The following is a 14772-nucleotide window of genomic DNA, read 5'->3' as shown; positions in this document are numbered from 1 at the left end:
ATTTTCATGGGACTGACCAACATCAGAGTGATATTTGGAACTTGAGTCAAAAGCTTTTAACTTAGGTTAAAACTTTTAAGAATTTTTCTGGATAACATAAACTGCTTGTAAATAGTTTATATCTTAAAATTTAGATGCAACCATGTCTTCTTCAAATAACATAATTAAATTGCTTGGCATAATCATATATTGATTTAACATATATTTTGAAAGGTACAAAAAAATTACATAAAATACAAGTTTTGCTTGTCCCCAAAGAATGATAGTAGCTGAAGATTTTAGTCACTGAATTTAAAAACCCTTTTGGAAAGCAAATAAGAAATTCAACTTTTTTGTCAGAATTATATGCCTTGTATTTACCCTGAGAATATGTAAGTATTAATACTACTTTTTTAAAACCAGACTGGCTCAGGTTAGATGTTTCAATAAATATTTATATCATAGTGGTATAGTCTCAACTTTTGGTGAGTGCTTTCTCTATGCCAACTACTTGATATATAACTTCTCATTAAGTCTGCAAAACGATGCTATGTGATGTACATGGTACTAACCTGATTTTATAAATGTGGAAACTAAGGCTCAAAAAATTGAATATTGAGTAACTTGCCCAGAGTTGCACATGATACATATTTGGTAATTTTGTATTAAAATATTTGTAAATTAAATATTTTTTAAAATGCTGACACTCAACATTAAGTATGCTTTATGTGCAAACAATTGCTCATATATATATCACCCTAACTTCATACTTTCATTACAAGCTAATATAAATTATAAAAGGAGTGACATGAAATTTTAAGCAAACATTTATAGATTTCTGAATTCATTTTATGTCACTTTTAGGAAAGTTTTAAAACATCAGGCAGAGTTCTTTTTGCATGCTTTATGTTTTTCTGATTTTAATTAGTGTAGGTTTCTAATTTATGTTTTAGTGTAATTGCGTCAAATGTTTAGTAATCATACTCTTGGACTTTTTCTGTTTCAGGCAGAAAATACCACTGTGACAAAGGATTTTAGGAGAGTGGAAAATGCTTATCACATGGAAGCAGAGGTATGTACTTATCTTAACAAATAATTGGAAGCAGCATGATTTTGTGGAGACATTTATTTTTATTCTTGAACTGGAATGGTGAAAAATGCTTCTCATGATATTGATAGAAGATTATTTTTCTCAAAATCATGTTGGTGTTATGTATCTATTTCAGCTTTTAAATAAATTTAGTGAGATTTAAGAGAAATAGTTTAAAATGGAATAAAAACAGCAAGTGGGAAATAGTAGTTAATTGCCACTAAATAAAATTTTAGTACTATCATCTAATGTGCAGGTAACACTACAGAAATCTCTTTTTAGATAAAAAGCAAATAAACAAAGTGATAACCTAAAGGATTTGAAATACTTTTCAGCAGTCTTTTGTTTTGCAGTGCAGTTTTACTGTATTGTGATAAATATTGTTTAAAAATGAAAACCCTTTAACCTTTATACAAATTAAAAAGAATAAAACTATTTTCAGTATACTCAATTAATGACAACATGTAGTTCCTACAGCTGCCTATACTTTTTACTTATATTTAAAGATTTGATGGCCAGGATTTTGTGAAATCAGAGTGTGTTCTAGTGGTGGTTAGGTTACAGGACTGCTGTTTCTGATTCCAAACATTTTGGAGTATGTGCCTAGTCCATGTCACTTCCTTGTAACAGGAAACAAAGGGTGGGGTTATATTGAAATCTTGTATATCAAATGAGAGAATCTTTGTCTTTTGAAATAGAAAATATCCCCATCACCTGTTTCTGTCTTCAGGCAGACAATACATTGGTTTTCTGACTTTAAGGAGGTGACCTTAGGTTCAAATCACTTAGGCCCAGATTTCTCAAAGGTCATATAACAAGAATTAGATTAGAAATTAGAACCCTGGGTTCTTATCTCTTCAGAAGCAACTTCCACAGTATTCTGTTTGTTGCCCCAATGCTTCCTGTAATCATTTTGTGATTTCTCCACTTAAAATTTTACTGTGTCAAGGAATTTTTAAATGACTCGTTATGATTTTAGGGATCCACTTGGCAAAACTTATTTTGTAGTAGTAGGAACTGAAAAATGCCTTTCAAAACAGTATGAAGAGCAGTCTGATCCAAATTACAGAGGTTAAAAGCTGGTAGTATGTTATAGTACTCCTCCAGTAATTATCACCTGTTAGCACTTCAGATTGTAATGAATATAAATAGGAGCAAGTTATCTTAGTTAAGTAGGTTTATTAAGAAGGAACCAAGGGAATAATGGGAAAAAGGAAACAGTCCCAGAAACTACACAGCCAGGCTTCATGGAAAACTCGAACGTGTTTGAAACCACTGAGTTGTTCTAGGAACTGACCTTTCAGATGCAGAAAGAGAGCATTAGAGCTGCTTGTTTTAAAACATGACTAAATGGGAGGTTGGCTAAACTCTGCTCCTCTTCCTTCTACTTTACTTACCTTTTTAATGTTTTATATTCAGATTTCTTAAGAGATAATCTGATTATATTTTGTATAGGGATTCCAGGTAGCCAGAATTTATATCATATCACACAGTCCAATACATGATTGCCCTTAGGTCAGCACCAGCAGTCCTTGGAAACCAGAGTACTGGGATCACAAAATACAAAATGTACTAACCTAAGCATTAATAACAATGTGTGGCTTTATGGCTATGGATTTAGCAAACACTAAAACCTAATGTATAACACATACCAGTATTCTTAAGTACTGTTAGATATATGGAAGATTAGATGGTTGGTAGACTCCTACAACTCAAGTGAAGAAAAGCAAATAACTTGATTTTAAAAATGAACCAAGGACTTGAATAGACATTTATCGAAAGAAGACATACAGATGGACAAAAGGTATAAAAAAAGGTGTTCAGCATCACTAATTACTTGAGACATACAAATCAAAACTATATTGAGCTATAACCTCACACCTATTAGAATGGCTATTATCAAAAAAGCAGAAGATTGGCTGGTCACGGTGGTTCATGCCTATAATCTCAGCACTTTGGGAGATCGAGGTGGGCGGATCACGAGGTCAGGAAACCCCATCTCTACTAAAAATACAAAAAAATTAGCCGGGTGTGGTGGTGGGCACCTGTAATCCCAGCTACTCGGGAGGCTGAGGCAGAAAAATCACTAGAACCCGGGAGGTGGAGGTTGCAGTGAGCCAAGATAGCGCCACTGCACTCCAGCCTGGGCGACAGAGCAAGACTCCGTCTCAAAAAAAAAAAAAAAAAAAAAACAGAAGACAGTGTTGATGAGAAAGTGGAAAAATTAGAATGCTTGTGCACTGCAGGTGGGAATGTATGATGGTGTAACCATTATGGAAAACAGTATACAGGTTCCTCAAAAAATTAAAAATAGAACTACCATATGATTCAGCAATCCCACTCCTGGATGTCTATCCAAAAGAAGTGACATCAGGATCTGGAAGAAATAACTGTACTTGCATGTTCATTGTAGCATTATTCACAACAGCCAAGATATGGAAGTAACCCAAATGTCCATAGACAGATAAATGGATAAAGAAAATGTGTTATATACATACAATGAAATATTATTTGGCCTCAAAAAAAAAAAGGGAGCTCCTACCATTTGCAACATTGCTGTGCCTGCAAGACAGTATGTTAAGAGAAACGTCAGTAACAGAATGATAAATACTGGATTATTCCACTTACATGAGGAGTCTAAAATAATCAAATCATAGAAGCAAAAAATAGAAGCTGGTTGCCAAAGAATGGAGGGAAGGGGAAATGGGATTTCTTACTCAATGGGTATAAAGTTACAGTTATGCAGGTGAATAAATTCTAGATATGGGCTATACAGCATAGTGCCTACAGTTAACACAGTGTTGTGCACTTAAAAATTTGTTAAGAGGGTAGATCTCATGTTATGCTTTTATCATACACATGCACAAAGCAAAGAACACAAGGAAAATTTTAGAGGTGATAGATACGTTTATTGTCTTGATTATAGTGATATCACAGGTATATGTGTATGTCCAAACTCATCAAATTGTATATTCTAAATATGTGCAGTTTTTATGTATAAATTACACCTCAGTACAGCTCCAATTTTTTTTTTTTTTTTTTTTGAGACTGAGTCTCACTCTGTCGCCCAGGCTGGAGTGCTGTGGCATGATCTCAGCTCACTGCAACCTCTGCCTCCCAGGTTCAAGTGATTCTCCTGCCTCAGCCTCTGGAGTTGCTGGGATTACAGGTACCTGGCTAATTTTTGTATTTATCGTAGAGACGGGGTTTCATCATGTTGGCCAGGCTGGTCTCAAATTCCTGACTTCAAGTGACCTACCTGCCTCGACCTCCCAAAGTGCTGGGACTACAGACGTGAGCCACCCAGCCTGCCCTAAATAATTTTTTTTTAAAGAATAGATGAGGCCAGACACAGTGGCTCAAGGCTGTAATCCCAGCACTTTGAGAGGCTGAGGTGGGCGGATTGCTTGAGCCCAGGAGCTCCAGACCAACCTGGGCGACATGGTAAAACCCTGTCTCTACAAAAAAATACAATAATTAGATAGATGTGACGGTAGGCACCTATAGACCTATCTACTCTGGAAGCTGGGGTGGGAGGATAGCTTGAGCCCAGGAGGCAGAGGTTCCAATGAGTCAAGATCATGCCACTGCACTGCAGCCTGGGCAACAGAGTGAGACTCTGTCTCAAAAAAATAAAAATAAAAAATAAAAAAACAAAGAAATATTAGACAGTAGAACATTACTTTTGACATAATATCCGAAAATTTCATTCCAAAAGGCATGAAATTCTTTATCTACCTTCCACCTACCATGCCGCTTATCTTTGTTTCAAAGATAAAAATGTTAAACTCAAGATGGATTAAACACTTAAGTGTAAAACCTAAAACTATATAAACCCTAGAAGAAAACCTAGGCAATACCATTCAGGACATAGGCAGGGGCAGACTTCATGACTAAAACAACAAAAGCAATTGCAACAAAAGCCACAGTTGACATATGGGATCTAATTAAACTGAAGAGCTTCTGCACAGCAAAAGAAACCATCATCAGAGTGAACAGGCACCCTACAGAATGGAAGAAAAATTTTGCATTCTATCCATCTGACAAAGGGATAATATACAGAATCTATAAGGAACTTAAACAAATTTACAAAAAAAAAAAAAAAAAAAAAAAACATCAAAAAGTGGGTGGAGGATATGAACAGATACTTCTCAAAAGAAGACATTTATGTGGCCAGCAAACATTAAAAAAGGCTCATCATCACTGGTCATTAGAGAAATGCAAATCAAAACCACAGTGAGATACCATCTCATGCCAGTTAGAATGGCGATTATGGAGAAATAGGAACGCTTTTACACTGTTGATAGGTGGGTAAATTAGTTCAACCATTTTGGAAGACAGTCTGGCAATTCCTCAAGGATCTAAAACCTGAAATACCATTTGACCCAGCAATCTCATTACTGGATATATACCGGAAGGATTATAAATCATTCTACTATAAAGACACATGCACATGTATGTTTGTTGTGGCACTATTTACAATAGCAAAGACTGGAAACCAACCCAAATGCCCATCAGTGATAAACTGGTTAAAGAAAATGTGGCACATATACACCATGGAATACTATGCAGCCATAAAAAGGGATGCATTCACGTTCTTTGCAGGGACATGGTTGAAGCTGGAAACCATCATTCTCAGCAAACTAACACAGGAACAGGAAATCAAACACTGCATGTTCTCACTCATAAGTAGGAGTTGAACAATGAGAACACATGGACATAGGGAGGGGAACATCACACACCAGGGTCTGTCAGGGGGGTGGGAGGCTAGAGGAGGGATAGGATTAGGAGAAATACCTAATGTAGATGACAGGTTGATGGTTGCAGCAAACCACCATGGTATGTGTATGTAACAAACGTGCATGTTCTGCACATGTATCCCAGAACTTAAAGTATAATTAAAAAAAAAAAAAAGTCCAAAAAGAGAGCACAGAGTGAAAGAGAATAATCAAAAAAATTTCTCCAAAATGTACTAAAATGCAAGATTTGAATTTCCATATTCAGTGGACCCAGTGGGTGCCCAACACAATGAACAACAACAACAACAAACTCATCAAAGCGTACTGGAAATGTTAGAACCCCAGGAATAAAAGGACCCCAAAAGTTCTAGAGAAAGAAAAATAGTTCCAAACCAAGGGTCAGAAATCTGAACAGCAGTTGGACCTCTCAGTGTCAACACTGGAAGCTAGTAACTAAAAGGCAAGACAGCAACATCTTCCAATTCTGAGAGAAAACAATGTCTAATCTAGAAATCCTTACCCATCCAAAAAACAGTAAAGGAGAAGGTAATACAAGGACAAGCAGACAGGGCTGACCAGAACTGTCACACTGTTCTTTATTTGACCAGGATCTGATGGATTAATGCCCTCTTAAAGATGTTAAAAATGTGAAACATCACTCCTGCATACAAGGTCTCAAAACATTTCCCTACCATACATGAGGAAGTAAACCAAGAAATAGAAAAACAGGAGTTCCCAGGTAATGGCAAAGGAATATCCCCAGATTCAGGGGACAGGAGGACTAAGGCTTCAGTAAAATGCCTCCAAGAAAAAAATAAAGGAACTCATAGATTACCCAATTAATTTGACCTATTTATTTGAATTTTATAGCTCTTGTCAGAGGGTTTGAAGGACATGTACAGCTAAGAAAGCAAACAAATAAAAATGAAGTGATTATTAACTCCCAGGAGTTCAATGAAGACTAGAAGAAAAGAAATGCGATCATAGTACACTATATTGTTCAGCTGTAAACAATTATAATAATACAAACACTGACTGTTGATTTAATTTTAAAAGAAAGTTTCTAAGTGATGACTTTAATGGTAGGTGAATGACTGGAGGTGGGAAGGAGGGTTGGATTAAAATCCTAACTCTGTGATTCCTATACCAGTACTCTTTCCAGTTTTTACATTATTTTCATGTTATAACCTTAGTGTTTAGAGGATTTTTTTTTTTTTTTTTTTTTTTTTTGAGATGAAGTCTCGCTCTTGTCACCCAGGCTGGAGTGCAATGGCGTGATCTTGTCTCACTGCAGCCTCCGTGTCCCAGGTTCAAGTGATTATCCTGCCTCAGCCTCCAGAGTAACTCGGATTACAGGCTCTGCCACCACACCTGACTAATTTTTGTATTTTTAGTAGACACAGGTTTTCACCATGTTGGCCAGGCTTGTCTCGAACTCCTGGCCTCAGGCAATCCACCTGCCTCTGCCTCCCAAAGTGTTGGGATTACAGGCGTGAGCCACCATGCCCAGCCTAGAGGAATTTTTTAATCCTGGGAAATAATAGGTATTCAATACTGTGTATCAGGTAGAAAAGGTAGTAGTGTAACTTCTCATATAGTTTTCTCCCTCTTCTTTCCCCCTCCTTTTCCTTGCGTGCCTGCTATGTGTTAAGCATTTTCCATATATTATTCCATCCAATCTTTTTTAAATATTTATTTTTATTGTGAAATATTTTATACATATATAGGCAGGAATATATAAGACTCATTCCATTTCAGACATCTGATCAATACAGAATCTTTGAACATTAAGCCAAAATTGTCTCACTAGTAGCCATAGGTTAGTGTACTTCTGTAAGAAGAAACAAAACAAGGTAAATACTTCTTCCTTAAAATATATACTTGAAGTTCATTTTAATATTGATGCTACTTTTTTCTTTTCCAGGGTAAGAATCCTGTTTGGCCATTTCTTATGTAACAAACTCTTTCTTTAGTTAGCCAGTTTCATTCTAAACCATCTACAACTACATTGTTCTGCTTATGATTTAGCCAGTCCAAACTAGAGAAAGTTGATTATCTCCCTTATTCTAGAATATTTATTTCTAATAACACATGTAAGACTGAATTAACTTTTTGGCATTTGCTTCACATTGTTCCCTCAATTCAGCTTATAGTCATAATAATTATAACCAATAAAAGTGTCTTTATCATGTGCTACCTTTAAATCATATTTCTTTCATCTTATACTGTGTTACTGCTATTTTAGTGTGAACTACGGGATTTTACATTTATTTCTATGAAATTTTATCTTAATTTGGTTTACCTATATTTCCAGTCTGTAAAATAGCAGAGAAGTAAAGCTCATAATAAGGAGAAAAATCAGACCAACTCAGGAGTGACACAGATGTTAGAATTAAAAGACATAGTCATTAAAAGTTATTTTGACTGTAATTCACATGCTCAGGAATTAAGGAGGGATGTGCAAGATATTAAAAAAAAAAAAAAACTGAATTTCCAGAGATGAAAACTACAGTGTATGAGATAATGAATACACTCAATAGGATTAACAGCAAATTAGACCTTATACAAGACATGCTTAGTGAACCTGAAAATGTAGCAATAAAAACTATCCATAATGAAACACAGAAAAGAAAGACATAAAAATGAGTTAATAAAACATAGGACAACGTCAGATAGCCTGTTATACATATAATTGAAGTCCCAATGCAGAGGAAATTGGGGGACAAGAAAAATACTTGGAAAAATTATGACCCAAAAATCTCCAAACTTGATGAGAATTATAAACCTACAGAGTCAAAAAGTTCAACTAACTGTAAGCACAATAAATTAAAAAAAAAAAAATGCACCAGTACACATTATAATCACATTGCTCAAAACCAGTGATAAATCTTAAAACAGCCAGAGGAGGGGAAAAAAGACATATTATCTACAAAGGAACAAAGATAAGACAACAGATTTCTTGTTGAAAACAGTGCAAGCAAGGAGACAGTTGTGCCACATCTTTAAACGACTAAAAGGTGTATATATATATATATATATATATCTCAACCAAGAGTTTCTATTAATGTATCCAGCAAAAGTAGTGCTCAAAAACAAAGACCAATCAAAGACTTTTCCAGTAAACTGAAAGAATTCATTACCTGTAGACCTACTCTTTGAGAAATTTAAATGACATCATTTAAGCAGGAAAGAATGATACCAGAAAGAAATAGGAATTTACACTATGTGGGTTTTTCTTAATATAAATCTCTTTAGAAATCTCTATATTTATATAAAAGATAACTGACTAGACTGGGTGCAGTGGCTCACGTCTATAATCCCAGCACTTTGGGAGGCCGAGGCAGGTGGATCACCTGACGTCAGGAGTTCAAAACCAGCCTGGCCAACATGGCGTAACCCCGTCTCTACTAAAAGTGCAAAAATTAGCCAGGCATGGTGGCTCACACCTGTAGGCCCAGGTACTTGGGAGGCTGAGGAAGGAGAATTGCTCAAACCCAGGAGGCGGAGGTTGCAGTGAGCCGAGATCACATCACTGCACTCCAGCCTGGGCAACATGGCAAGACTCTGTCTCAAAAAAAAAAAAAAAAATGACTAAATAAATGATAATGATAAACTATGGGGATTATAACATATGTAAAAATAAAATATATAACAACAATAGCACAAAGGTCAGGAAGGGAAGAACAGAAGTACAATGTTATAAAGGTGTATGTGAAATGGTATTCTAGCTCTTGACAGTAGATTGTAATAACTTAAAAATGTATTCTGTAAATCCAAAGCAAACACTAAAATAATGGAGTTACAGCTAATAAGTCAATGAAAGCTATGAAATAATATAATAAAAATATCAAAAAGAAAACAGAAAATGAGTAAAAGTGAAATAACAAGACCACAGGTTTATATTTAACCATATCAATAATCACATTAAATGTAAATGGTCCACATACCTTCATTAAAATACAGATATTTTCAGTTGTATTTAAAAAGTTAACTCCACTTACATGCTGCCTGAGAGAAGTGTACTTTAAATATGAAGACATGTATCGTTTAAAATTAATGGGATGGAGAAAGATATGTCATGCTAACATAAATGAAAAGAAAGCTAGGGTGGCTATAGTAATCAAAGTAGATTTCAGAGCAAAGACTTTCAAAGATAAAGACGGTCATTTCATAACGATAAAAGTCAATCAAGAGGACATACAGCACTAAATATTTATACATATAATAAAGCTACAAAATACTTAAGGCAAAAATGATAGAACTACAAAGAAATAAGTCTACAGTTTTTGTAGATTTCAATACCCCCCCTTTTCAAGTTGATAAAACCATAGACAGAAAATCAGTAAGAATATATCAGATTTGAATCACACTGTCAACCAATTTGACCTGCTTGACATATATAGAACACTCCAAAAACAGCAGCCTACACATTCCTTTCAAGTGTACATTGAACATTTGCCGACATAGACCATATTCTGTGTCATATACAAGTATTTGGCCAGGCACAATGGCTCACACCTGTAATCCCAGCAGTTTGGGAGGCCGAGGTGGGCAGATCACCTGAGGTCAAGACCAGCCTGGCTAACATGGTGAAAACCCATCTGTACAGAAATACAAAAATTAGCTGGGCATGGTGATGCACACCTGTAATCCCAGCTACTTGGGAAGCTAAGACGGGAGAATCACTTGAACCCGGGAGGTAGAGGTTGCAGTGAGCCGAGATCATGCCATGGCATTGCACTCCAGCCTGGGGCGACTGAGCGAGACTGCATCTCAAAAAAAAAAAAAAGGATTTGAATCGTACAAAGTTCACTGACCACAGTGTAATTAAATTAAAAACCACTAATAGAAGGGTCTCAGGAAAATCCCCCAAATACGCTGAATTTTAAAAACATACTTTTCAGTAACCCATGTGTCAAAAAAGAAGTTGAAAAGGAAACTAGAAAGTGTGTAAGGAAGAAATCATGCCAATTCTATACAAATTCTTCCAGAAAAACTGAAAAGGAAGAAATATTTCCTAGCTCATTCTTTGAGGTCAGAAGATAACCAGAAAAATACCACTACAAGCAAAGAAAATTACAGACCAATATCCATCATAAACATATGCAAAAATCATAAACTAAATTTTAGCCAAATTTAATGATTTATACACATACACGCATACACACTGCACACACACATGTATCCTTTACATGTAGGTATAAAGAATAATATTAATACTTAATGACCAAGTGTTGTGTATCTCAAGTTGGTTAACATTGAGAAATTGGTCAATCTAATTCACTGTATTAACAAACTGAAAAAAATCACCTGATCTTCTCAATAGATACAGAAGAAGCACTTAACAAAATCTATTATTTATTTATTCCTAGTAAAAATTATCAGTAAAATAAGAACAGTAGAGATTTTCCTCAAACTGATAAGAGGAATCCATGAAAACCTACAGCTGTCATACTTAATGGTGAAACACTGAATGCTTTGTGCCTACAATCAGGTACAAGACAAAGATGTCTTCGTTCATGTCTTCTTTCACCATTGTGCTTGAAAAAGAATGAAAGACATCCAGAGTGGAAATGAAGAAGTAAAACTATCTTAATTCATGGACAACATGACCATTTTTGTAGAAAATCTGACAGAATCTACAAAAAAGCTATTAGAACTAGTAAGCATCAAAAAATTTAAAATACATAGGTATAAATCTGTTATAAAGATGTGAAAGACCTGTATGCTAAACACTGCAAAGCATTGCTGAGAGAAATTAAAGAGGACCTAAATTAGTGGAGAAACATTTCTTGTTCATGGTTTGGAAGATTCACTATTCCAGATATCAGTCCTCCCTAAATTAATCTATACAATCCTAATGAAAATCTCAGCCAGCTTTTCAAAAAATAGAAATTGACAAAAACTGATTACAAAATATATTTGGAAATACAAAGGATCTAGAACTACTTTGAAAAAGCAGCATCTTTATTTATAATAGCCCCAAACTGGAAGCAACCTAAATGGAAAAAAAAAAAAAAAAAAACCTGTGATTAGATCATATAACGAATACTATTCAGCATAAAAGGAACAAAAACTATTATGCAACGATGTGGATGAATTGCAAATATATTATGCTAAATGAAAGTAGTAGTCTCAAAGATTACAGACTGTATGCTTCCATGTATATGACATTCTAAAAAAGGCAAATCTTTAACAATGGAGAATGTATCAGTTAGTTGCCAGGGTTTAGGAACTGGGGAAGGAACTGATAAAGGAGTTACTCGAGATAATTTTTAGGGGTGTTGGAACAGGTCTAAATTTTTGTTATGGTGGTTACAAAGTCCTATCCCTTTTTCAAAAGTAATAGAATTCACTAGGTATGGTGGCACTTTCCTGTAGTCCAGCTACTCAGGGGGCTGAGGCAGGAGGATCATCTGAACCCGAGGGTTGAGGTTGCAGTGAGCGCATGATCACACCACTGCACTCCAGCCAGGAAAACAGAAAGAGACCCTGTCTTAAAAAAAAAAAAAAAATATATATATATATATATATGTATATATATATGATTAAAGACAGATGTTCTGCATTGTATAAGGTGAGGTTATCTTATATCTGTCTTTGCTACTCCAGCTTATTCTCTAATATCTGTACTTTTTGTTTTGCATATTGAGATTGTGTAAGGGTTCTTTAGAACAAAAGGTTTAGGCTGGGTGTGGTGGCTTATGCCTACAACCACTGAGGTGGGAGGATTGCTTGAGGCCAGGAGTTTGAGACCAGCTTGGGGAACATAGTGAGACTCCACCTCTACAAAAAAATTGTTTTTAATTAGCTGGGCATGGTGGTGCATGCCTGTAGCCCTTCCTACTTGGAAGTCTGAGGTAGGAGGATCGCTTGAACCCAGGAGTTTGAGGCTGCAGTGAGCTATGATTGTGCCAGTGCACTCCAGCCTGGGCAGCGTAGCAAGATCTTGTCTCTCTTAAAAAAAAAAAAAAAAAAAAAAAAAGACAAGGTTTAGTTCTCTTCATTGAAGAGTTTACAGACCAGTTTTAAAGTATTGCCAAATATAAGGACTGCTTCCACATATTTAAAGGCAGAAGACAGAGTGAAATACATTAGCTTCCACATATGGATCTGAACAGAACTATTGGAAGAAGAAACATTTCTCAATGACAGCAGTGACGTATGACATAATTACTACTAATCAGGAAGCTAAGGGCATTGACCAGACAAAGGAATCATGTCGAGTTATCAGGATTAAAATTTAGCCAAGTAGTAAGATTTAAGGGAAACTCCTCCAATTTCATTTAAAAATCCCCGGTTTAAAATATAAATTTTTTAATGTTCAAGACAATATTAATTAAATTTGAAAATTCAAAAGCAAAAAAAGAACAAAATAATTCAGTTACAAGTATCAAATAGACTTTTAAAAATCTGTTACATACTATATAATGACCTCATCATCTGGCTATACTTTTTTACTTAGATGCAGAGAAAATCTTGAAACAGTACATCAGACATGAAAATAATATCGTGTCATTTCATTTACAGGTCTGCATTACATTTACTGAATTTGGAAAAATGCAAAATATTTGTAACTTTCTTGTTGAAAAGCTAGATAGCTCTGTTGTCATCAGCCCACCCCAGTTCTATCATACTCCAGGTTCTGTTGAGAATCTTCGGTAAGTTTAAGCACATCTTTAACTAAGATATTCTTTAAACAAAACTATCCAGTGCTACATTTCATTGAGTGTCATATTAATAATCTCTCCATTTAATTCCTAAGACGGCAAGCCTGTCTTGTTGCTGTTGAGAATGCGTGGCGCAAAGCTCAAGAAGTCTGTAACCTTGTTGGCCAAACCTTAGGAAAACCTTTACTAATCAAAGAAGAAGAAACAAAAGAATGGGAAGGCCAAATAGATGATCACCAGTCATCCAGACTCTCAAGTTCATTAACTGTACAACAAAAAATCAAAAGTGCAACAATACATGCTGCTTCAAAAGTATTTATAACTTTTGAGATAAAGGGGAAAGAGAAGAGAAAAAAGCACCTTTGAAATTCCAACCAAATTATTATTGTACTTGTATCTTTTTACCTATTTTTATACTTTTTATAATGTTTGCTTTTGTCCTGAATATATATATATATTGTATAGGAGATAAGCTATTTCTTTCCAAAATCTATAAATCTTTGAATATAGTCCCACAGAATACTTACATTCACTTTCTATTTTTAAAAGACTACTCTGAAAAACACTCTTGGGAAATAAATGTATTATGTATATACTTATATACTGACAGTTCATACAAGCACATGTGTAATATTTCTATTATAAGGACAAATATTGACCCTTGCATTTGATAATTTTTAAAGATATTTAAGCTAACATTTTCTCAGCCACATTTTTATATAAAACCAAATTTTATGTAAAAACTAGGCTTCAATAAGTTAAACTTTTTAAATTGTAAGACAAACTTTTTTATGTAAAAGAATTCTTATATCCCATCAAACCTAATAATTTTCCACAACTAAAAATGAGTATAAATACATAATTTTAAGTGTATCCTGTCAGGTGTGATATTTGGTTTTACTTTACTTAGAAGCTAAGTAGTTACTCTGTTACTTTTTCATGGATGCTAACAGAAGACATGAGATTCCTGGACAGAAACAAAGGACTGTTACTCATGGCACAACAAGGAGTATAAGCATCAGCACATTCTCATTGCTTCCCTTGTCCCAAGTCCCGTGGGGGCAAAATGATATGGCCATACACAATATGGCTACATATACAGTGGGCTTTAGTTGTAGGTAAAGAATACTGAGCTTGGAGGGTTCACTGCTTTTTATCCATGAACAGATGCAAACCTGCTCTTTGCCTTATCCCTTACAGATGCTCACTCAAAACTCAATACTGAGAAATGGCCCAGGTATAGTACAGTCAAGGTCTTGCATGGTAGCCACACCTAGCAATATGTGTAGGAAGG

General features: G+C 35.1%; 1 protein-coding gene across 1 annotated transcript in view; it reads left to right on the top strand.

Annotated features, from left to right (window-relative positions):
• IRAK1BP1 (interleukin 1 receptor associated kinase 1 binding protein 1) overlaps positions 1-14294 on the top strand; it is a 35073-nt gene extending 20779 nt beyond the window's left edge. The window contains 3 exon segments of the mRNA NM_001194610.2: positions 986-1051; positions 13339-13469; positions 13574-14294. Of these exon segments, the coding sequence (NP_001181539.1) occupies positions 986-1051; positions 13339-13469; positions 13574-13844 (468 nt within the window). The 3' untranslated portion in view covers positions 13845-14294.
• The last annotated feature ends 478 nt before the right edge of the window (positions 14295-14772 follow it).

This window comes from Macaca mulatta, chromosome 4 (assembly GCF_049350105.2).
Source record: "Macaca mulatta isolate MMU2019108-1 chromosome 4, T2T-MMU8v2.0, whole genome shotgun sequence".
NCBI lineage: Eukaryota > Metazoa > Chordata > Mammalia > Primates > Cercopithecidae > Macaca > Macaca mulatta.
Note: the sequence above shows the minus strand (reverse complement) of the source record. Positions and strands in the feature narration are given on the sequence as shown.